This window comes from Dipodomys ordii, unplaced genomic scaffold (genome assembly GCF_000151885.1).
Source record: "Dipodomys ordii isolate 6190 unplaced genomic scaffold, Dord_2.0 Scaffold7, whole genome shotgun sequence".
In the NCBI taxonomy this organism is placed as follows: domain Eukaryota; kingdom Metazoa; phylum Chordata; class Mammalia; order Rodentia; family Heteromyidae; genus Dipodomys; species Dipodomys ordii.
Genome location: NW_012267223.1, coordinates 21,527,513 through 21,551,825, shown reverse-complemented (window position 1 = coordinate 21,551,825; position 24,313 = coordinate 21,527,513). Strand labels below are relative to the sequence as shown.

The 24,313-nt window shown below is 40.0% G+C and overlaps 1 protein-coding gene across 1 annotated transcript in view; it reads left to right on the top strand.

Moving 5' to 3' along the window:
• The window catches only part of Top2a (topoisomerase (DNA) II alpha 170kDa), a 33,008-nt gene extending 9,414 nt beyond the window's left edge, over positions 1–23,594 (top strand). Inside the window, exons 12-34 of the mRNA XM_013037174.1 lie at positions 552–677; positions 1,423–1,533; positions 1,678–1,783; positions 2,086–2,195; positions 2,584–2,676; positions 3,580–3,694; positions 3,790–3,911; positions 6,164–6,312; positions 10,045–10,276; positions 10,439–10,573; positions 10,681–10,881; positions 11,008–11,203; positions 13,696–13,787; positions 13,869–14,021; positions 14,150–14,233; positions 15,964–16,146; positions 17,331–17,415; positions 19,117–19,269; positions 19,504–19,627; positions 19,837–19,880; positions 21,079–21,213; positions 22,271–22,470; positions 22,682–23,594. Of these exons, the coding sequence (XP_012892628.1) occupies positions 552–677; positions 1,423–1,533; positions 1,678–1,783; positions 2,086–2,195; positions 2,584–2,676; positions 3,580–3,694; positions 3,790–3,911; positions 6,164–6,312; positions 10,045–10,276; positions 10,439–10,573; positions 10,681–10,881; positions 11,008–11,203; positions 13,696–13,787; positions 13,869–14,021; positions 14,150–14,233; positions 15,964–16,146; positions 17,331–17,415; positions 19,117–19,269; positions 19,504–19,627; positions 19,837–19,880; positions 21,079–21,213; positions 22,271–22,470; positions 22,682–22,810 (3,078 nt within the window). The 3' untranslated portion in view covers positions 22,811–23,594. The remainder of the gene's footprint in view (positions 1–551; positions 678–1,422; positions 1,534–1,677; positions 1,784–2,085; positions 2,196–2,583; positions 2,677–3,579; positions 3,695–3,789; positions 3,912–6,163; positions 6,313–10,044; positions 10,277–10,438; positions 10,574–10,680; positions 10,882–11,007; positions 11,204–13,695; positions 13,788–13,868; positions 14,022–14,149; positions 14,234–15,963; positions 16,147–17,330; positions 17,416–19,116; positions 19,270–19,503; positions 19,628–19,836; positions 19,881–21,078; positions 21,214–22,270; positions 22,471–22,681) is intronic.
• The last annotated feature ends 719 nt before the right edge of the window (positions 23,595–24,313 follow it).

The following is a 24,313-nucleotide window of genomic DNA, read 5'->3' as shown; positions in this document are numbered from 1 at the left end:
GACTCCTATCTCCAATAAACCACCAGAAAACCGGAAGTGGTGCTGTAGCTCAAGCGGTAGAGCGCTCGCCTTGAGCTGAAGAGCTGAGGGACAGCACCCAGGCCCAGAGTTCAAGCCCCACAACCAACCAAAAAAAAAAAAGAACATTTTGAAATATATCTTAGATTTCTGCCTTTTAAGAAATTGTGTGTACTTTAGCATACAGAAAGCTTTGGGTTTGGTTCACAGCACATTGGGCAACGGATAGAGCTGGTCTTCTGCTTGAGCCACACTTCCAGTTTTAGCTTTTTGCTGGTTAAAGAGATAGTTTCAGGATTTGTCTCCCTGGGCCAGCCCTGAACTTCAGTTCTCAGACTTTTCTGAGTACTTAGGATTTTAGATGTGAGCCACCAGAACCTGTCTGTCTTTATAGACCTTTCTGGCTTGTTAAAGTATATTCAAAATACTAGAGTTCAAAAGAAAACTCAAGAAACATACTGTCTTATTTCTTTGGTGTTTTCAATTTTATAAGCAAAACTATTTATTTTTGATACCTAATATATCCATTTCAGATCATGGAAAATGCAGAAATTAACAATATCATCAAGATTGTTGGTCTTCAGTATAAAAAAAACTATGAAGATGAAGATTCATTGAAGACTCTTCGTTATGGAAAGATAATGATTATGACAGATCAGGTCAGATTTATTTTAGATTGTTAAGCTAAATTAAATATGTTATAGTTTTGAGATGATCACACTATTTTGCCCCACTATTTAGTCTGAATCTCATGTGTAAATACAATCCTCAGTTTCTTGACTATGTACAAACCTGTGCAACTACCTAGGCATCTTTTATTGACTACTTTTCTGCAATAAAAGAAATATTAATAGGAGATTGATTTATCCCCAATCAATGCCTAATTAGATACTCATATTACATTTACAGGTTAGATTTAAGTTTTTGGTATGTGTTCCAGTCCTGGTGCTTAAACTCAGGGCCTAAGAGCTGTCCATGAGCTCTTTTTCTCAAGGCTAACATTCTAGCTCCACTTCCAGCTTTTTTATTAGCTAATTGGAGGTAAGATTCTCACAGACTTTCCTGCCTGGACTGGCATTTAACCTTTATCCTCAAATCTTAGCCTCTTGAGTAGCTAAGATTACAGGCAAGAGCCATAGACACTTGGCTTGGACTTACTTTTAAATAGCCTTTTGTTGGTTGACTCAGGGTTTTAATATTTAACCTAGACAGGCATCAGACTTGTTACTCTCCTGCCTCTACCTCCTGAGTTCTAAAATTGCAGGCCTGTGTTACCACACTTGTGAAATAGCCTTTCTGTCCAACTCCTGTAGAACAATTTTTTAGAAATTACTAGTTAATCAACCCTAATTCATTTAATTTCTAAATAATTCTTTTGTACTTTGATTTTTCAAATATTTCTAGGACCAAGATGGTTCCCATATCAAAGGTTTGCTAATTAATTTTATTCATCACAACTGGCCTTCCCTTCTACGACATCGTTTTCTGGAGGAATTTATCACTCCCATTGTGAAGGTATACTAATTTCTAGGATACAAAAATAGATATTCTGAGGCACAGCTGCTCAGACCTGGTAATACAGATAACTCTTGGGTAGTGTGATAGTGGACAGGGAAGCCCATATTGTACAGAGTTAAAACAAAGTCTTCTTTATCATAGGTGTCTAAAAACAAGCAAGAAATGGCATTCTACAGCCTTCCTGAATTTGAAGAATGGAAAAGTTCTACTCCAAATCATAAAAAATGGAAAGTCAAATATTACAAAGGTTTGTAATAAAACATAAAAATTCTTATTTTAAGGGCTAGGAATGTGGCTTAATGGTAGAGTGCTTACCTAGCATGCATGAAGCCCTGGGTTTGATTCCTCAGTACCACATAAACAAAATATCTGGAAGTAGAGCTGTGGCTCAAGTGGTAGAATGGTATCTTTGAGCAAAAGAAGCTCAGAGACAGTGCCCGGGCCCTGAGTTCAAGTCCCAGGACTGGCAAAAAGAAAAAGAAAAAATTTCTATTTTGATAGGTCCTATTGTACAAGATTAAATGGCTGAATGATATTTTGATTTTGTAGGTTTGGGCACCAGCACATCAAAAGAAGCTAAGGAATACTTTGCAGATATGAAAAGACATCGAATCCAATTCAAATATTCTGGACCTGAAGATGATGCTGCAATCAGCCTGGTAAAATTGAGTTATATAATGAAAAATCACTACGTCAGCCAATGTTTCCAGTAAACATGTCCTAGAGAAGGAATTGGATATTTTAAAAAGCAGGATTTTTGTTGTTTCTTTCTTTTAAAAGATATTTTGGCTGGGTGTTGGTGGCTCACACCTGTAATCCTAGCTACTAAGGAGGCGGAGATCTGAGGATTTGGGTTAGAAGCCACTCTGCAGAAACGTACATAAGATTCTTATCTCCAATAAAGTACTCAGAAAATGCCAGAAGTGATGCTGTGGTTCAAGTGGTAGCCTTGAACACAGAGGCTCAGAGACAGGATTGGCAAAAACAGAGAGAGATTCTGGAACCTTTTGGGTAATGGCGACATCTTTTTCATCTTCTAATTTGTAGGCTTTTAGCAAGAAACAGATAGATGATCGAAAGGAATGGCTAACTAATTTTATGGAGGATAGAAGACAACGGAAGTTACTTGGCCTTCCTGAGGTAAAAATTTTAAATATATCCCATAAAGTGTGCTATTCAATTTATCTTTTAGGATTGACATTATTGCAAATTAAAACTTACATGAAGTTATTTAAGTAAAAAAAATCAATATGATAACCACAGCCATGTACCATATAAGTGTTTCAAACAATGATGGCCTACACATATAAGTGATCCTGTGAAGTTTTTTAAAAGCCAAAAAAAATCTTAACGTCATGAGTAATACCTTGTAATAATAAACTTGATTTATCTTTAAAACAAAATGGGCTGGGCATCAGTGTCTCATACCTGTAATCCTATCTACTCAGGAGGTTGAGATTTGTGGATCATGGTTCAGAGCCAGCCTGGGCAAGAAAGTCTATGAGATTTCTCTCCAATTAACCACCCAAAAAATGCTGCAAGTGGAACTGTAGCTCAAGTAGTAGAGCATAATTCCTGAGAAAAGAATCTCAGGGGCAGGGCCCAGACCCTGAGTTCAAATCCCAAGACTAGCGTGCACGCACACACCCATGCACACAAGAAAAAGATTCTGCATAATTAAATTTTTGAGGGTCTTAAGTGTAGTGGCTGGGCACTGGTGCCTCATGTCTGTAATCTTCTCTACTCAGGAGGCTGAGATCTTAGGATCACGATTCAAAGCCAGCCCAGGCAGGAAAGTCCGTGAGACTCATCTCCAATTAACCACCAGAAAACCGGAAGTGTTACTATGGCTCAAAGTGGTAGAGCACTCTCCTTGAGCTCAAGAGCTCAGGGACAGCACCCAGGCCCAGAGTTCAAGCTCCACAACTGATTTAAAAAAAAAAAAAAAGGCATATAGTGATTTCCTAAGCTTTTTTGTTAAATATTGTTAAGACCCATGTTTTATTTTAAGCTAGATCATGTGATACGATCTTGGTCCCCTAGGATTATTTATATGGACAAACTACCACTTATCTGACATACAATGACTTCATAAACAAGGAACTTATCCTGTTCTCAAATTCTGATAATGAGAGATCTATCCCATCTATGGTAGATGGTAAGTTATGATTTGTTAATCTGTTTTTAAAATAGAAATTAATACTCAAAATTTGTTAAATTGAGGATACTAATGATTGTCCTTTCATTTTAAAGGTTTGAAACCAGGTCAGAGAAAAGTTTTGTTTACTTGTTTCAAACGGAATGACAAACGAGAGGTAAAGGTTGCCCAGTTAGCTGGGTCAGTGGCAGAAATGTCCTCTTATCATCATGGTGAGGTAAATACATGATCTGTTATGTTTTCAGAAAGCATTATAGCATAAAGTATTGCACAGTCCTTCCCTAAACATTTGATGCAAGTCTAAGCTGCTATATAATAGTTAAAAAAAAAAAGAATTTGGTAAAACTTACCAAACTGTAAAATGTAATTACCCTTTGACCTAACAATTGTATTTCTAAAACAACATCCCTATAAGAATCTATATTTATGGTTGGGAAGGTGGCTTGTGGTAGAGTGCTTGCCTAGCATGCATGAGGCCTTGGGTTCAATTCCTCAGTACCATATACACAGAAAAGGCTGGAAGTGGCACTGTGGCTCAAGTGGTGGAGTGCTAGCCTTGAGTAAAAGAAGTTCAAGGACAGTGCCCAGACCCTGAGTTCAAGCCCTAGGACTGACAAAAAAAAAAGAATATGTTTATTGATAGTTAATATAATTTCATTATGTCAAAATGTAGGCATCCAAAATGAATATTTACTGTTACAAAATTGTGATGTGTATGGAATCAAAGACAAAACTAAAAATTGTGTACACTAATTTTGGTTTATAGGCATTATCCATTGGCAGGTGTAAAATAAAAGAGGTGGGAAATACTTAAAATATGAAGAAGGGCATACCCCAAATTGTTGACTTTTTAGATGTAACTGAATTGTTTGGCTTTACATGAATGTATATTGATTATTTTATGATTGAACTGTTCTTAGCGTTTTTGATTTTGCTTTGTTTTATGTTGGTCTTGGGGCTTGAACTCAGGACCTAGACACTGTTCCTGAACCTTTTTTTCCCCCACTTTTGGCCAGTCATGAGGCTTGAACTCAGGGCCTAGACACTATCCCTGAGCTTTTTCACCCAAGGCTAGTGCTCTATGACTGTGAGCTACAGCACCATTTGTGGTTTTCTAGTGGCTAGTTGTAGATAAGGGTCTCATGGGGACTTTTCTTGGGCTGGCTTCAAGCCAGGATTCTCAGATCTCATCCTCCTGAGTAGCTAGGATTACAGGTATGAGCCACCAACACCAGGCTTCTGTGTGACACTTTTTTTTTGGTTTTGGAGGGGGTTTTTGATAATAAAGCTTGAACTCAGGACCTGCCCACTCTCCCTGTGCTTTTTCACTGAAGGCTAGCACTCAACCGCTTTAAGACACAGTTCCACTTCCATTTTTCCAGTGGTTAATTAGAGATAAGAGTTTTGGGGCTGGGAAGGTGGCTCAGTGGCAGAGCGCTTGCCTTGCATGCCTGAGGCCCTGGGTTCTATTCCTCAGCACCACATAAGCAAAAAGAAAAAAGCTGGAAGTGGTGCTGTGGCTCAAGTGGTAGAACGCTAGCCTTGAGCTGAAGAGCTGAGGGACAGCGCCCAGGCCCAGAGTTCAAGCCCCATGACCGGACCCAAAAAAAAAAGTTTCACAGACTTTCCTGCCTAAGCTGGCTTCTGACCTCAATCATCAGATCTTAGCCTCCTGAGTAGCTAGGGTTACAGTATGAGGCACTGGTACCCAGCATTTATGACACTTTTAAAAAACTAGATTGCCTATGAGTTTCTACAAACTTAAATGCAAATGTTGTCTTACTACTTAAAAACAAAATATAATGTGCCAGTGGCTCATGCCTACAATACTAGCTATCCTGGAAGCAGACCTGGAGATTGCAGTTCAGAACCAGCCAATGCAGAAAAACTCTTAACAGGATTCCATCTCCGAAACTAGCATAAATCTAGGCTGGTGGCATAGAGCACTAGCCAAGCAAGCAGGTCAGCTGATCAGGTGTCCCTGATTTCAAACTCTGGGACTAGCCAAAAGTAAATTAGAGCTAATATTCATACAACATTTTTGGAATGCTTTCCTTATACACAATATATAGGGATAAATTTAAAATATGTTCCCTAGCTTTGCAGTAGTCTAGTTTAGCTAGAGAGCCAGCGTACCCTATAAAATAAGATGCCACATGTTAGAATAGAAATTTAAAATGTGACAGAGGTGGAAACATTTCATTTTGCTGAGCATAAAGAGAGGTAAACATTTCTTCAAATTTGAGTGGGACTTAATAGGTAGAAATCATTAGAAAGCAAGAACTCTAAACCTGGAACCAGTACTTCTGTCTGTTATCTCTAGGGGAAAAAAAATTACTAGATGTTTCTAAACCTCATAAGACTATAAGATTGTAGTATGAGTTAGTCTAAAAAGTACATGTATTATGAAAAACCTTCAGGTCAGATTAATGAATCTTTTGTTGTTTCTCCACCCTCTCCCCCACCCAGATGTCATTAATGATGACCATTATCAATTTGGCTCAGAATTTTGTGGGTAGCAATAATTTGAACCTATTGCAGCCCATTGGTCAGTTTGGTACCAGGCTGCACGGTGGCAAAGACTCTGCTAGCCCTCGATACATCTTTACAATGCTCAGGTGAGTATTAATTCAATTTCTAGTTTCTTGCCATTCCAGTCTTGACAGTATAAGCCCAAAATGGAAAAATTCAGTTATTTAGGAAGGAAACACTGGCATTTACAAATAGCCCAAATCAAATCCTCACAACAAAGAATTTTCTGGCCCAAAATGGTCAATATCAGCAAGGTTAGAAAACAGTGGTTCACACTTGTAATCTTAGCTACCTACAAAGCTGAGATTGGAAGATCAGTTTTGAGCTAGCAAAAAAGTCCATGATACTCCAATTAACCACCAAAAAGCCAGACGTGGAATTGTAGTTCAGGTGGTAGAACAGCACAAGGCTTGAGCAAAAAAGATAAATGACAGTGTCTAGGCCCTGAGTTCAACTCAGGCCCCAGTACAGGCAAAAAAATGAGGCAACCTGGGCACCAGTGGCTCACACCTATAATCCTAGATGCTCAGGAGCCTAAAATCAAGAAGATTGTAGTCCTAACTCTACCCAGGCACAAAAGTCCACTAGGTTTCTCCTCTAGCAAAAAAAGCAAGACTGGATGTATGATTTAAATGGTAGGTGCTAAGCAATCAGCATGAGGATCAGAGTTCAAGCCTTGTGGGAAAAGCAGAAAGAACCTGGTATGGCCCTGGCACTGGAGGCTGAGAACTGAGGATCACAGTTCAAAGCCAGCCCCAGCAAGAAAGTCCATGAGATTCTTACCTTCAATTAACTACCAAAAAGGTCCAAAGTAGAGCTGTGGCTCAAGAGGTGGAGTGCTAGCCTTGAGCACAAAAGTTCAGAGTCAATATCTAAGCCCTGAGTTTAAGCCTCAGAACTGGCACCAGAAAACATGATAGTAATAACAATAGTTTTATATACACACACACACACACATATACACATACATGCACACATACACACAGTGTGCACATCTGTTATCCCAACACTTCCGAGAGGAAAACTGAAAATTTGAGGTTAGCCTGTCTATATAGAAAAGTTGAGCCTAGCACACGCTACATAGTGATACCCTCTCTCAATTTGTTTTTGTTTTTTTTTTTGGTCAGTCGTGGGGCTTGAACTCTGGGCCTGAGTGCTTGCTGTCCTTCAACTCTTTAGCTCAAGGTTAGCACTCTATCACTTGAGCCACAGGGCCACTTCCAATTTTCTGAGTGTTTTATTGGGGATAAGTCTCACAGACTTTTCTGCCCAGGTTGGCTTTGAACTATGATCCTCAGATCTCAGCATCCTGAGTAACTAGGATTACAGAAGTGAGCCACCAGCACCTGCTTCCTCTCAATTTTGAAAAAGATAACAAGAAAACTTTGGCTTTTCCTAACTATCAGATCTGAAATGTCGGCTGTAATAAGTATTATGAAAGGTTAATTTTCAGCTCTCATCTTCAGTTTTTGAGCAGTATTCAAGATGGTTTTTGTTTTTTTTTGTCGGTCGTGGGGCTTGAACTCGGCATGAGTACTGTCCCTCAGCTCTTCAGCTCAAGGCGAGCGCTCTACCACTTGAGCTACAGCGCCACTTCCGGTTTTTCTGGTGGATTATTGGAGATAGGAGTCTCACAGTCTCTCCTGCCCGGGCTGGCTTTGAACCGCAATCCTCAGATCTCAGGCTCCTGAGTAGCTAGGATTACAGGCGTGAGCCACCAGCGCCCCGCTCAAGATGGTTATTAATCAGTCTTTGAAATGCTTCTTTATCCGTACTGCATGACAACAGACTGAAGGTTCTCCACTTACTAACATTCTTTGGTGGGTCCTTCTCTTCTTTCCCACCTTTAAATGCTCGCCTGGCTCAGTGCTTATCATTTTTGTTTTGTTTTCATCAGTATTGGCATTTGAACTCAGAGTCTTGAGCTTTTTTGTTCAGGGTCTGGTGTATTTTTTTTGGGGGGGGGTCTGGTCGTGGGGCCTGAACTCTGGGCCTGGGCGCTGTCCCTCAGCTCTTCATCTCAAGGCTAGTGCTCTACCACTTGAGCCACAGCGCCACTTCCGTCTTTTTTCTTTTTGCTTATGTGGTGCTGAAGAATCGAACCCAGGGCCTCATGCATGCAAGGCAAGCGCTCTACCATTGAGCCACCTTCCCCGCCCCAGGGCCTGGTGTTCTACAACTTAAGCCACACCTCCAGTTCTAACTTTTTTTTTTTTCTTTTGTGCCAGTCCTGGGGCATGAACTCAAGCCCTGGGTGCTGTCCCTGAGCTTTTGTGCTCAGTTCTAAAGCTCTACCACTTGAGCCATCATTCCACTACTGGTTTTTTTGGTGTTTAATTGGCAATAATTCCACGTACTTTGCCATCTGGGCTAGCTTCAATCTGCTCTCAGATCTCACCCTCCTGAGCAGCTAGGATTACAGGTGTGAGCCACCTGAGACTGTCTAGGAAACAGTCTTTGTAAGTAAGATGCCATCATTCTAATTATTTAAGCTAAAAGGCTTATATTCATTCCTTTTCCTGACATTTCCATCAAATTTCTCAACAAATCCCATGAGTTCTGCATTGGAAAAACACTAAGCTACCCTTTTCATTGTGTCTTCTCATAGTAGCCAATTAATTATTCAAAAGTAGGTCAGTCTGGCTCAAAACCTTCCAGCTGCTCATTCAGAGTAAATTTAGCTACCTCCCATATCTTTTGATTCCTCTCATACCTTCCCTGCTTCAGCTGCAGTACTCTACACTGTAGATATCCACATGATTTACTCAAGGTTTTTTCTCAGCTCAAATGTAATCTTATCTGGGCTGTGAAGTTGGCTCAGTGGTAGTGCCTCGCATGAATGAGGCCCTGGATTTGATTCCTCAGCACCACATAAGCAGAAAAAAGCTGGAAATGGTGCTGTGGCTCAAGTGGTAGGGCACTAGCCTTGAGCTAAAGAGCTGAGGAACAGCGTCCAGGCCCAAAGTTCAGCCCCCACGACCAACCAAAAAAAAAATGTAATCTGTAACATAAAAAACTTCATTTTTCTTAAAACTCTTGTTTTTATTTATTAGGTTTTTTTTTAGATACAGGGTCTTTCTATGTTACCCAGGCTGTACTGAAACTCCCAAGTTCAAATAATCCTCCTTTCCAACTTACTGGCACTATGGGCATAGGCCTCTATGCCAGCCTCCACTTTTTTTTTTTTTTTTAAGGTTTTGAGACAGGATCTCACTATGCAGCCTCCTTGAACTCAAGTCTTCCTGCTTCTTCCTCTCCAAGTGTTAGGATTATAAATATGTGCCACTCTACCCAGGTCTTAACATCCTTTCCAGTCCCTTTTTGTTGGTTTGGTGCTGGTCCAGAGGGTTAAACTCAGGGCCTGGGCCCTGTCCCTGAGCTTTTTTGCTCACAGCTAGGGCTCTTCCACAAGCCACAGTTCCATTTGTGGCTTTTCAATGGTTATTCGAAGATATGAATATCATGAAGTTTCCTGTCTGAGCTGGCCTTAAACTATAATCCTTAGACTTCAGCTTTCTGAGTCCCTAAGTTTATTACCAGCATGAGCCCCCAGCTTCATCACTTTTTCCTCCTTTGGCAGACCACTATAAAATGTATTGTCACTGCCTCACACTACTAGAACATGCACTTGAGAGTTTAGACTATGTCCCTAATATCTAGTGTCTAGAAAATGCATAATAAACAATGTTAAATGAGTATTGATTATCAGGATGGTTTTTATGTGGTAAATATAAAGTAACCCATGTACTTTCTGTAGAAGTGTCAAAGCTAATTTTTTTGTTGTTGTTTTTCAAAATGATGTTCTTTGTTTTCTTTAGCCCTTTGGCTCGGTTGTTATTTCCACCAAAAGATGACCACACACTAAAGTTCTTATATGATGACAATCAACGTGTTGAACCTGAATGGTACATACCTATTATACCTATGGTGCTAATAAATGGTGCTGAAGGCATCGGAACTGGGTGGTCCTGCAAAATTCCCAACTTTGATGTTCGTGAAGTTGTAAATAACATCCGGCGTTTGATGGATGGAGAAGAACCTTTGCCAATGGTAACTATTCTGTTGGGAACTTCAGTTTTCCTCGTGTTTCACTTAAGTAAACTATAGAATTTTAGAGGATGCTAATATAAACTAGATTTATTGTTGAACATCTTTGTGATTTGTCTCTAGTATTATACTAAGAAAGTTTTTTTTATTAAAATCTCAATTTAGCTGCCAAGTTACAAGAACTTCAAGGGTACTATTGAAGAGCTGGCTTCAAATCAATATGTAATTAGTGGTGAAGTAGCTATTCTTAATTCCACCACCATTGAAATCTCAGAGCTTCCTATCAGAACATGGACCCAGGTAAGGAATTAGAGATTTCATTTTTTTTTTTTCATTTCATGGTCAAGACTGTAATATTGCTGTTGTCTACTCAGGAATACTTATAAAAAGCTTATTTCTTTCCTTAGACATACAAAGAACAGGTTCTAGAACCCATGTTGAATGGCACTGAGAAGACACCCCCTCTCATCACAGACTATAGGGAATATCATACAGATACTACAGTGAAGTTTGTTGTAAAGATGACTGAAGAAAAACTGGCAGAAGCAGAGAGAGTTGGATTACACAAAGTCTTTAAACTCCAAACTAGTCTCACCTGCAATTCTATGGTATGTTTTGTTTTGTGTATTTCTACTTGTATTAAAGAATGATACCAATTTTAAAAGGTATCTTAAGCCACTTGTATTAAATTTTCCCAATTTATTGATTCTTGGCACTACTTTTTCCTTCTCCAGGTACTTTTTGACCATGTAGGGTGTTTAAAGAAATATGACACAGTGTTGGATATTCTAAGAGACTTCTTTGAACTCAGGCTCAAATATTATGGATTAAGAAAAGAATGGCTACTAGGAATGCTTGGTGCCGAATCTGCTAAACTGAACAATCAGGCTCGCTTTATCTTAGAAAAAATAGATGGAAAAATTGTCATTGGTATGTAAACATTTGATGATCAACTAGTTTGACAGAGTTAGCTTTTCCTCGATTGTGAGGTTATGTTTGTTTTTGTTTTTTGGCCAAACTCAAGGCCCTGTACATGCTCATCATGCCCTCTATCCCTGAATTATACTCCTAACCCCACAGATTGAAATCTTAAAAAATCAAGAGGTAGAGTGCTTGCCTTGCATGCATGAGCCCCTAGGTTTGATTCCTCAGCAGAAAATGCCCGAAGTGGTATTGTGGATCATGTGGTAGAGTGCTAGCCTTGAGCTGAAAAGCTGAGGGACAGCACCCAGGCCCAGAGTTCAGCCCCCACAACCAACAAAAAAAAAGAAATTAAGATTAAATTGACATTTGGACAAGAAGAAAATTGAGAACTCAAAAACACCTTCTATAAACTGACTGATCATCATAAGAAGATAAATGTGATGGAAAAGGCAAGAAGGACAATTATAAGATGTTTATAAATAAAATGTATGCCCATGAGTGAAAAAATCAGGCCAGGCAAACAATCATTAATCATAAGGAATTTTTTTTTAATTCCATACTAGAGTTTGAACTCAGAGCCTCAACCTTGCTGAGCCATTACCCCCATCCCCCCCACCCGCCATCCTGGGACTTTTCTTAGAAATTGCTACTTAGAAAAAGCTACTAAAAGTTTAAGTGACCAGGAAGGGAAGTCTTTACTAAAGCTAGACTGTAAGGAAAATTAAAGAAATAGGTTGGAAGAAGTAGAGGTTTGGCCCGAATGGTAGAGCACCAGCCTTGAGTTTTCAAAAAGGCTAGATTAGAGCTTGAGGCTCTGAATCCACCAAGCTTCAGAAATAGGAAGAGATAAAAAAGGTTTACCTTTTGACAGAGCTAACTAGAAAAGCCACCTAATTTCATTGAGTTAAACTAGCAAATTCCAAAACATAATAACACAAGATATTAGTAAATCACTGGCTGATTTTTCTCATGATACAAAGAAATACTTGACATGATCAGTTACATGGTCTTGGAGTTTTTTGTTTTGTTTATTCATATTTTTTGGTAGTACTGGGGCTTTTTGTGTTCAAGCTTGTTCTACCACTGAGCCTCACTTGCTGCCCAGTTGTATTTCCCACAAAGCTAGGATGACAGGCCATGGTATCCAGCTATTTGGCAAAGGGATCATATGAAAAGTTTTTTTGTCCACGCTGGCCTCTAACCATGAACCTCCCTATTTTAGCCTCCCAGTTTGTTAGGATTGCAAGCAGACCCACAAGTGCCTGCTAAAATATCAGAACTTGATATTGTTTTGTGATGTTGGGGATTGAACTCATGGCCTGACTTTCTGGGCAAGTGTTTAACACTTGAGCCACACCTACAGTCAAGTTTATTTTGATATACACTAAAATTACTTGGACTAGCATATCAACCCCCTTATACCACAAATACTGCTTGAAGCAAAGGTAAAATAAATGACTATAGACATGATTTGAAGGGAAAAAGGGGCTTAGCTGACTGGAATTAAGCATAGACATTATCCAGTCTTCTTGAGGAATAAAAATAATCTAAATTTGTAATCTGTCAAGTTAATTGGAAGATGGTGGATTCTCAAAAGTAATATAGCTAATGACTCATTGTACCTCAAAGTGCAATAAATTGACTGCAGCAGACATAGTAGTATTATAGGGAAAAGGGAATGAATGCATCATGGAGCACACAAGAAAAATCACTCTTTAGGTGGGTGGCACTAAACCATGTACTATCAAGTGTTGAAATAAGCCAGAGAGCATAGTTGAGGTAGATTTTATTCCTGAAACATACCAAAAATAAAGATTTTCATTCCTTTAAGAATTATGATTGGGGCTGGGAAAGTGGCTTAATGGTAGAGTGCTTGCCTTGCATGCATGAGGCCCTGGGTTCAATTCCTCAGTACCACATAAGCAGAAATTGCACTGTGGCTCAAGTGGTAGAGCACTAGCTGAAGAGCTGAGGGACAGCACCAGGCCCAGAGTTAAGGTCCCATGACCAACAAAAAATAAGATTGGGTCCACCAGAGTTAAGGTCCCATGACCAACAAAAAATAAGATTGGATCCAGGTGCCGGTGGCTCATGCCTGTAATGCTAGCTACTGTAATCTGAGGATCACAGTTCAAAAGGCCATGAAACTCTTATCTCCAATAAACCACCAGGAAACCGGAAGTGGTGCTGTAGCTCAAGTGGTAGAGTGCTAGCATTGAGCTGAAGAGCTGAGGGACAGCTCCCAGCCCCACAGTTCAAGCCCCATGACCAAAAAAAAAAATTATGATTGGATCACACCTCAAATTATTTGACTGCCCCCAGTAATTGACACTTGCCCTTGGTTTATGGAGATTTGTCTATTTACCAGGATGTACATATATATGTGCAAAACAAAGAGTACAGCTTTAATCTTTTGACTTATTGTGGTAAAACCTTGTCCCTTTCCTAAAATCTTAACTTAAAAGTATTTTCTCTCTACTCTGTACATTCTTTATTAGAAAACAAGCCTAAGAAAGAACTTATTAAAGTTCTGATCCAGAGGGGATATGATTCAGATCCTGTGAAAGCCTGGAAAGAAGCCCAACAAAAGGTAATTCCTTGGTTAACAATTTTGTTAAGCACCACTGTGTTGACATTTCATTTTAATTCTACATTTTAATTAACCCTTTAGGTTCCAGATGAGGAAGAAAATGAAGAAAGTGACAATGAAAAGAATGAATCTGTACCAGATTCAGGGCCATCCTTCAACTACCTTCTTGATATGCCCCTTTGGTATCTAACCAAGGAAAAAAAGGATGAACTATGTAAACAAAGAAATGAAAAGGTAAGTTGTTAATGGGATTGTATGTGTTACTTAGTGTCATTCTAATGGAAAAATAAAACTCAGTTGTGTGCTACATAAAAATGTTATTTGTATACATATTAACTCAGTTTTCTGGTAATGTTATAAAGGAGCAAGAACTGGATACATTAAAGAAAAAGAGTCCATCAGATTTATGGAAAGAAGACTTAGCTGCATTTATTGAAGAATTAGAGGTATGTAGTATATAATGCACGTTAAAATTTTTATTAATGAAATATTCCAGCAATTTGCCTTTTTATCAAGAAATTTAACAACTGACCATAGAAAGAATATAGGAAGCATAAAGGTACATTCCAAGATAATGTTAAGCAGCCAGATGTGGTGGCATGTACCTATAATCCCATCACTTAAGGAGACTGATATCTAGAGAGTTGAGGCTAGCCAGGGAAGGCAAGTTCCCTAGACTCCATCTCCAAAATAACCAGCAAAATTCCAAGCTGGAGGCATAGCTTAACTGGTACAACAACAATTGCCAAAGCCCTGAATTCAAACCTCTAGTACCACCCACCCACCTCGCCTTTCCCCAAAGAAAACTGCTGTGCACACAAACACACACATACATATACACATATAAACAGATTGTTAAATACTGGTTAGACTGAAGTAAATAGTTTGAGGTAAATGTTTGTGAGATAAATGCTTTGTTTTGGGTTCTTGTTGCCAGTACCAGGGCCTTAACTCAGGACCTCTCACTCTCAATCAGGATCAGCATTTTTCTACACTCAGCTGGTATTCTACCACTTGAGCTACCCCTCCAATCCAGCTTTTTCAATGGTTGGTTGCAGATACCATCTCTTGAACTTGTCTGCCTACTGTCCAGAAACTGAGACCTTCAGGTCTCAACCTTCTGAGTAGTTAGAATTCTATATGTGAGCTACAGGCATACAGCTATTAGATTACTTTTTATAAAAATCAATAGGAAAGACCTTTAATTAAAACTGAGAAGATACAAAGATCTTAAATGAGGAATGCAGTCCCCTAAGTCAACTTTAAAAGATAAAACAGTTTACTTTCAAGGCTTGCTAGTCAAATTGGGGGTGATAGTAGGTTGGTTGGTGTGTTGGTTGGTGATTAGTTGATTCTAGAGATTGAACTAAGAGCCTAGGCACTGCCTCTGCTTTTTTGGTAAAGACTAGCACTTTACCACTTGAGACACAGCTCCACTTCTGGCTTTTTGTCAGTCATGGGGCTTGAACTCTGGGCCTAGCCACTGTTGCTGAGCTCTTCAGCTCAAGGTGAGCGCTTTACCATTTGAGCCACAGTGTCACTTCAGTTTTCAGGTGGTTTATTAGAGAAAAGAGTCTCACAGTTTATCTCAAATTGATCTTACAATTTAACCAATTGTAATCAGCTCAACTGTTGCCATTTTCTATTTATTTGGGTTTTTTGTCACTTGTAGGGCTTGAACTCAGGGCCTAGGCATTGTCCATGAGTTTTTTCATTCAAGGTTCATGCTCTACCACTTTGAGCCATAGCTCTACTTCTAGTTTTCTGGTGGTTAATTGGAGATAAGAGTCTTGCCGGGCACCAGTGGCTCACGCCTGTAATCCTAGCTGAGGAGGCTGAGATCTGAGGATTGAGGTTCAAAGCCAGCCCGGGCATGAAATATGAAATTCTTCTCTCCAATAAACCACCAGAAAACCAGAAGTGGCACTGTAGCTCAAGTGGTAGAGTGTTAGCCTTGAGCTGTAGAGCTGAGGGACAGCGCTCTGGCCCAGAGTTCAAGCCCCACAACTGACAAAAAAAGTCTCACAAACTATTCTGCCCAATGAACCCCAATCCTCAGATCTCAGCCTCCTGAGTAGCTAGGATTATAGGCGTGAGCCACTAGGACCTAGCTGTTGCCATCGTCTGACTGTTATATTTATAGTTCTTAATATTCTTCATTATATCTATTTTGTAGGTTGTTGAAGCCAAGGAAAAACAAGATGAACAAATAGGGCTTCCTGGAAAAGGAGGGAAAGCCAAGGGGAAGAAAACACAAATGATGGAAGTTTTGCCTTCTCCACAAGGAAAAAGAGTCATTCCCCAAGTGACCATAGAAATGAAAGCAGAAGCAGAAAAGAAAATTAAAAGGAAAATTAAGGTAATACTCTATAACGTGACACAAAATATTTAAAGCAAAACTCTGTTTAAAATTAAACTATTGGGGCTGGAAAGGTGGCTCAGTGGTAGAGCGCCTGCCTTGCATGCATGAGGCCCTGAGTTCGATTCCTCAGCACCACATAAGCAAAAAGAAAAAAGCCAGAAGTGGCGTTGTGGCTCAAGTGGTAGAGGGCTAGCCTTGAGCTGAAGAGCTGAGGGACAGCGCCCAGCCCCAGCATTCAGGCCCCATGACCGGACCCAAAAAAAAATTAAACTATTAAATTCCTTACACAGTAGTTTGGAATTTATACTATAACTTTCTTCTTTTGAGACCAGGACTTGAACTCAATATCTGATACTGTTGCTCATTGGCTAGTGTGTATCACCTGAGCCACGACTCTAACTCTTAGCTTTCCTTTCTTAAGCACTTTTTAATGCTTAAATCTTTTAAAAAGGAACTGGGAATGTGGCTTAGTGGTAGAGTGCCTGCCTAACATGCATGAAGGCCTGAGTTTCATTCCTCAGCACCACATAAACAGAAAAGGCCAGAAGTGGTGCTGTGGCTCAGTGGTAGAGTGCTAGCCTTGAGCAAAAGAAGCTCAGAACAGTGCCAGGACTCTGAGTTCAAGCCCCAGGACTAGAAAAAAATAAAAATAAGTATATTTTTTTCAAAAATGCCACTCCTTTATGACCTCTTTTTTTTTTGTCCAGTCATGGGACCTAAACTCTGGGCCTGGGCGCTGTCCCTCAGCTCTTCAGCTCAAAGCTAGCACTCCAGCACTTGAGCCACAGCGCCACTTCTGGCTTTTTTCTTTTTGCTTATGTGGTGCAGAGGAATCGAACCCAGGGCCTCATGCATGCAAGGCAAGCACTCTACCACTGAGCCACCTTCCCAGCCCCTTTCTGACCTCTTAAAAACCAAAAAAAATACTCTTTGACCATATTGTACTTTGGTATTTTCTCTTAATAAAATTGCAGGGAATGTGGCTTAGTGGTAGAGTGTTTGCCTCACATGCATGAGGCCCTGGGCTCAATTCCTTGGTACCATATACACATGAAATTAATAAACAAAAGGAAAAATAACCATTAAAAATTTTTTAAAAGAAAGAATTGTGAATAAATTTTTAATAAGCATTTTTTTCTTGCTATGCTTTCTGTTTGTTTTTTTTTTAATCTGTCTTTTAGAGTGAAAACACTGAGGCTAAGGAGGATGGGATGGAAATAGAAAGCCTAAAAGAAAGATTGGAGAAGAAACAGAAAAGAGAACCAGGTATTACAATATTTTATAAATGGCATTTATTTCCTAATATAAAAACCTAGTTAGGGGCTAGGAATATGGCTTAGAAGTAGAGTGCTTGCCTAGCATTCATGAAGCTCTGGATTTAGTTCTCAGTACCATATAAACAGAAAAGCTAGAAGTAGCAATGTGGCTCAAGTGGTAAAGTGCTAGCCTTGAGCAAAAGAGGCTCAGGGACAGTGCTCAGGCCCTGAGTTCAAGCCCCAGGACTGGTCAAAAAATTAAAACCTAGTTAAAGAGACTTCTCTTTTTGTCTCATCTGTATTACATGCTCATTTTTCTTCTCCCCCTCTAGAACATCTAACCTTAGTCTTGCCATGACTCTAACCCAACTTTTCTTTTTTCTTTCTCTTGAATCTTCTCACCCTACCCCTTTGATCTCTTTCTCTCTCTCTCCCTCTCTCCATCTCTCCCTCTGTCTCTCACTCATTTGCTCTCACTCTCGCTCTCTTGCTCTCTCCCTCCCTGTCTCCTTCCCTCTTTCTCTTCTCTCTCTTCTCTCCCATACTGGAACTTAAACTCAAAGCCTTGCATTCTTACTTAGCTTTTTTGCTCAAGGCTGGTGCTCTCCCAATTAAGTCACAACTCCACTTCTTGCTCTTTAGTGCTTAACTGAAGGAAGAATCTTTCAGTTTTGTGTATCTGGTTTGGGTTTGAACCTCAGATCTCAACCTCCTGAGTAGCTAGGATTATAGGTCTGAGCCATCAGCATCTGGCTCCCAATTATCTCTTCCATAAAACCTTTATAATCTAGAAGGACCTACACCGATTTCACCCTTTCTTTAAGTCCCTACAATGATCAGCCAAGGCAGGAAAGTTAATTAACCAAAAATCTGGAAGTAGAACTGTTGTTCAAGTGGTAAAACACCAGCCTTGAGCAAAAACAGCTCAAGGAAGCTGGGGAAGTGATGAGTCATGCCTATAATCCTAGCTACTTGGGAGGTTAAGATCCAGATTGCAGTTTTAACCACCAGAAAAACAAGTGACACTGAGGCTCCAAGTGGTAGAGCACTATTCTTGAGCAACAAAGCTCAGAAACAGCACCCAGGCTTTGAGTTCAAGCCCCACAACTTATCAAAATAAAGAACAGGAACTATATGTGTTTCTGCTCACATTATATCGTAAGTACCATTGCCGTAATCAATAAACATTGGAGCTGGACACCAGTGGTTCACACCTGTAAGCCTGAAATCTGAGGATCAGGGTTCAAAGCCCTAAGAGTTTCCACTAAACTACCAAAAAAGCCCAAAGTAGAGGTGTCACTCAAGTGATAGAGCATTAGTCCTGAACAAATAAAGCCCAGGGAAACCAGGCACTGGTTGCTCACACCTATAATCTTAGCTGCTCAGGAGGCTAAGATCTGAAGATTTCAGTTCAAAGCCAGCCTGGGCAGGAAAGTCTTTGAGACTCTTATCTCCAGTCAACCACCAGAAAACCGGAAGTGGCACTGTGACTCAAGTGGTAGAGTCCCTGCCTTGAGCTGAAGAGCTCAAGGACAGCACCCAGGCCTAGAGTTCAAGCCCCATGGCAAGACGTACATACGTACATAAAAGCAAGCTCAGGGACAGTGTCGAGGCCCTGAGTTTAAACCCCAGGACAGGTACCTAAACAAACATTGGAAGGAATCTAAGGGTATATATATATATAAGGTTTTTAATTTTATCTTGCCTCTAGGTGCCAAGGCAAAGAAACAAACTACATTGCCATTTAAACCTGTCAAAAAAGGAAAGAAGAAAAACCCTTGGTCAGATTCAGAATCAGATATGAGTAGTACTGAAAGTAATTTTGATGTTCCTCCACGAGAAATAGAGCCACGGAGAGCTGCAAGTAAGACAAACTTTAGAATGTACTGTACATGCTGTAAGATTTGAATGGCCAATGACTTCCCTGCTTAATCCCAGAAATTAGCCTTTAGAGCAGTAGGTTTCACTAAATATTTTGAAGAATTGAAGCATGTTTAGGTGATTAAACTGAAGCCTACATATCCTTGAAATGTTACATCAGTCTTTGAATTAAATGTGTCTCGTGCCCTCTCTAATTCCTTGCATATATGTTTAACAGCAAAATCCAAATTCACAGTGGATTTGGATTCAGATGAAGATTTTTCAGATTTTGATGAAAAAATTGAAGATGAAGATTTTGTCCCATCGGATGCTAGTCCACCTAAGACCAAAGCTCCCCCAAAGTAAGAATCTTACTAACATGGAGTTTTTGTGGTTGGTTGGTTGGTTGTAGCATACCTGGGTTTGGACTCAGGCACTCTACCATTTCAGCCATGTTTCTAACCCTCTTAATACATATTTTACCATGCTTTTAACAGATAATGCATTCTTTGTTGCTTTTTGTTTGTTGATACTTAGAATTGATTGTCAATACATTATCTTTTTATTCTAGACATACTGAAAAAGAACTGAAGCCACAGAAAAGTGCCACTTCAGGTATGTGTTTAAGTAAAAGCAGTAAGGTATCTCTTCTGCTGGGACACTCAGGTCCAACTAGGTTCTAAATCTGGCTACATTATCCAAATACTTTACTTATAAATCAACATAAGGGGGCTGGGAAAGAAGCTCCGTGGTAGAATGCTTGCCTTGCATGCACGAGGCCCTTGGTTTGATTCTTCAGCACCACAAAAGCAGAAAAAGCCGAAAGTGGCGCTGTGGCTCAAGTGGTAGCACTCTACCACTAGCCTTGAGCTGAATAGCTGAGGGCAGTGCCCAGGCCCAGAGTTCAGGCCCCACGACCAGACCAAAAAAAAAAAAAAAAAGACAGCCCCAGCAGGAATCGCATGAGACTCTTTTGCCAGTCCTGGGACTTGAACTCAGGGCCTAGGTACTGTCACTAAGCTTTTGTGCTGAAGGCCAGCATTCTACTACTGAAGCCACAGCCCACTTAACATTTTTTTGGGTGGGAGGAGGAAATAATAAGAGTTTCACAGGGATTCCTATCCAGAATGGCTTCAAACCAAGATCCTCAGATCTCAGCCTCCTGAGTAGCTAAGATTATAGGTGTGATCTACCATCGCCCCACCCATGAGTCTCTTGTCTCCAATACACTACCAAAAAGCCAGAAGTGGAGCTGTGGCTCAAGTGGTAGCCTTGAACAAAAAGAAGCTCAGGGATACCCAAGACAGTGCCACTGAGTTCAGGTCCCAGGACAGGCATCAAGGAAAAAAATTGAGCTAGAGGCATGACTCAAGTGCTAGATCACCAAGATATAATGTAGAGCCCTGAATGAGTTCAAGTCCTAGTACTGGCATACACAAACACACACACACATACACACACAAAAACCTGGGGCTGGGAATGTGGCTTAGTGGTAGAGTGCTTCCCTAGCATGCATGAAGCCCTGGGTTCCATTCCTCAGTACTACATAAACAAAAAAAGCCTGAAGTGGCGCTGTGGCTCAAGTGGCAGAGTGCTAGTCTTGAGCAAAAAGAAGCTCAGGGACAGTGCCCAGGCCCTGAGTTCAAGCCCCCAGACTGGCAAAAAAAAAAGAAGAAAGGAAGGAAGAAACTTAAAATTAGAACAAATGTTTAATATAGTCCAGAAAAGTGTTTAAAAAGAAGCTCATAAGGACAAGGTGGTCTCATGGATTTCCTATGTTATCTATATGAATTGTTTTTCTTTCCACTTGAAGTAGTTAACTTGGATGATGCTGAAGAAAATGTAGCCCCTTCTTCAAGCCTTCCATCTGCTGACTTACCAGCTAAAATTGAAATTCTAACTCAACCTTCTAAAAAGAATGTGACAGTGAAGAAGACAACAACAAAAAGTAAGCTTAAATCTTTAAAATTAGTTGACCTTGGGGCTGGAAATGTGGCTCAGTGGTAGAGCGCTTGCCTTGCATGCATGAGACCCTGGTTTCAATTCCTCAGCACCACATAAGCAGAAAAAAAAAGGCCGGAGGTGGCGCTGTGGCTCAAGTGGTAGAGTGCTAGCCTTGAGCTGAAGAGCTGAGGGACAGTACCTGGGCACAGAGTTCAGGCCCCATGACCCGACCCAAAAAAAAAAAGATTAGTTGACCTTAGGATTAACTGACTGGCTGCCCCAAGTCAATTTTAACCTTCACTTGTGCTAGCCCCAGTGCCAGTGATTCATATGTATAATCCTACTTAACTCGGGAGGCTGAGATTTGCGATCTCGGGTCAGAGCTAGCATAGAAAAGGCTGGAAATTGCACTATGGCTCAAGTGGTAGAGTGGTAGTCTTGAGCACAGAGAAGCTCAAAGGTAGCCCAGGCCCTGAGATCAAGTCTCAGGAACAGCAAAAAAAAACCAAAAAAAAGAAGAGTTGTACAAAGGGGTTACAATTCCATATAAAGCAGGTAATAACAATTTTTCTTGGACACCCCTTCTTTTACTTTCCCTCAGTTTCCCTCTTCCATTCTTCCCTACAACTTGCATTTGACTACGTTGTGTTCACCTTTCCTCCATTTCTGAAGGACCCTTTTTTTGGTTGGGGGGGTTACTTGTGGGACTTGAATTCTGGGCCTAAGCGCTGTCCCTCAGCTCTTCAGCTCAAGGCAAGCACTCTACTACTTGAGCCACAGCATCATTCCCAGTTTTCTGGTGGTTTATAGGAGATAAGAGTCTCACAGACCTTGCTGCCTGGGCTGACTTTGAACCATGATGCTCAGATCTCAGCCTCCTGAGTAGTTTAGGATTACAGGCGTGAGCCATCGTGCCCAGCATCTGAGGGAAGCATGGCTCAAAAGGTAGAGTGTCAGCCATGTGTGAAAAAGCCAAGGAAGAGCTCATTGCCTAAAGTTCAAGCCCTAGTAATAGCACCAAGAAAAGAGTGATGGTAATGATTTCTCGTGCTGACTTGCAGGTCAGTCTTCCACCTCTGTTGCTGGTACCAAAAAAAGGGCAGCTCCCAAAAAAACCAAAACAGATCCAGCCTTAAATTCTGATAACTCTCAAAAGCCTGACCCTGCCAAGAACAAGACTCGCCGCAAAAGGAAGCCATCCACTTCTGATGATTCTGACTCTAATTTTGAGAAAATCATTTCTAAAGCAGCCACAAGCAAGGTATTTATCCCTAGGCCTTTGCTATAGACGTTTTAAAACACCTAAGCTTTTGCTCTTTTCAATACTTTTAAGAAAATAAATTTAAATCAGTCAACTGTTAAACAGTAATTTTGGACAATCCTTTACTACTTAGAAGATAGAAAACTCCTTGTGATTTGGAAATTATACTATTGAATTTATATTATACAAATGGTTTGCATTTTCTTTTCAGAAACCCAAAGGGGAGACCGATGAGTTCCTTCTGGACTTTGACTCAGCTGTGGCTCCTCGGGCAAAGTCTGTACGAGCCAAGAAACCTATCAAGTACCTTGAAGAGTCAGATGAAGATGACCTGTTTTAAAATGTGAATGGTCTCATTCCGCCTAAGACTGGTTTTTAAGTTACTTGAAGTTCTTAATTTCCTCTCCCGAATACTGTACACAAGACTAACAAAGTAAAGTGAATAGAGTCCATAGACCCTTAGCTTCTTATATAGTGTACTGTCTAAATAATGATCACCTTGTGAGCATTATTTTCTTCTCTACTTTGTCTGTGCTTTCTCTGTTTTCTTTGATTAAAATCAGATTTCATATTCTTCTAGACTCAAGTTATATGGTCACTTCAGCAAAAAAAAAAAAATTATCAAAATATTAAGCTAAAACTGGAGCCATTTTACTTAAGTATTACTCTGCCTCCTTCCCTGTTTTTACTAAATAGGAGGTAGCATAATTTATTGTTTCATCTTAATTTTATAGATAATATTCTACCAAGTAGAACTTGATAGCTTTAGTACAAATATTATTTGTCCTTTTAAGTGATTTTTGTTTAAACAATGAGAAATTGCTCCTATCCTGAACATCATGTGCTGAAGAAAACCACCCTATGTCTGAAGGAACTTATAGTCAGCAGTATTAAGAAAATTAGACCAGTTGTTTGACTGTCAACTCTTGACTTGTCCCCTTTGCTGCCTTGAGTCCCTGTCTCCCAGAACAGATTTCTAGAGAATGTTGAACTCTGATTTTAAGACCTTTCTAGATTGGTATATGTGTTTCTTGAGTGATATTATCAGTGTTTTTATAAATATTTACTATGTTTTTCTACTTAGCTTCATCCTTTTGTATTTTAATAAAAATGTTCCAAGCATTGCCCGTTGATTGCCTCCTTTTTAAAAAAAAAAAAAAAAATCCCAGACTTACTCTGAAATATAGCCCTCTTCACTGCTGTAATCTTTTTTACAAGACTGACAGCTTCTATCCATGGTGACAGCCAATTTAGGCCAGTAAGATTTTTTTTCCTAAGATTTTATGTATAGGTACTAAGTTCTTCATCTTCTCTACACTTTGACTAAATAACTTATTAAATGTATGTATCTTAAATAATTTGCTATTTTAGCAACTATTTTGATAACCTACTCAAGTGCTTAATGGAATCAGTAAGTTATGGGACTACTGGCTATAATCCATATAGGAAAAAAACAAAAATGTTAGATAAATCCAATTTCTGCTCACATATTATACCAAAATTAAGTTCAAGTAGACTTATTTATGTTGAGTATTAAACCCAGGGTCTGGGGCATTCTGAAGAAGCACATCACTGAGCTACAACTGCAGCCCCAGACTAATTAAATATTAACGTATCAAATCTGGCCATGTGATTCAAGTGGTAGAGTGCCTGTCTTCAAACAAAAAGTTTATTTCAAACCTTAATACTGCCCCTCCCCCCCCCAAAAAAAAAGCCTGGAAAAAGGGTCTTCAAAAAAAGTAGCCAAGAAGTAGCACTGTGGCTCAAGTGGAAGAGCACTAGCCTTGATCTGAAGAGCTCAGGGACAGCGCCCAGGTCCAGAGTTCAAGCCCCACAACTGACC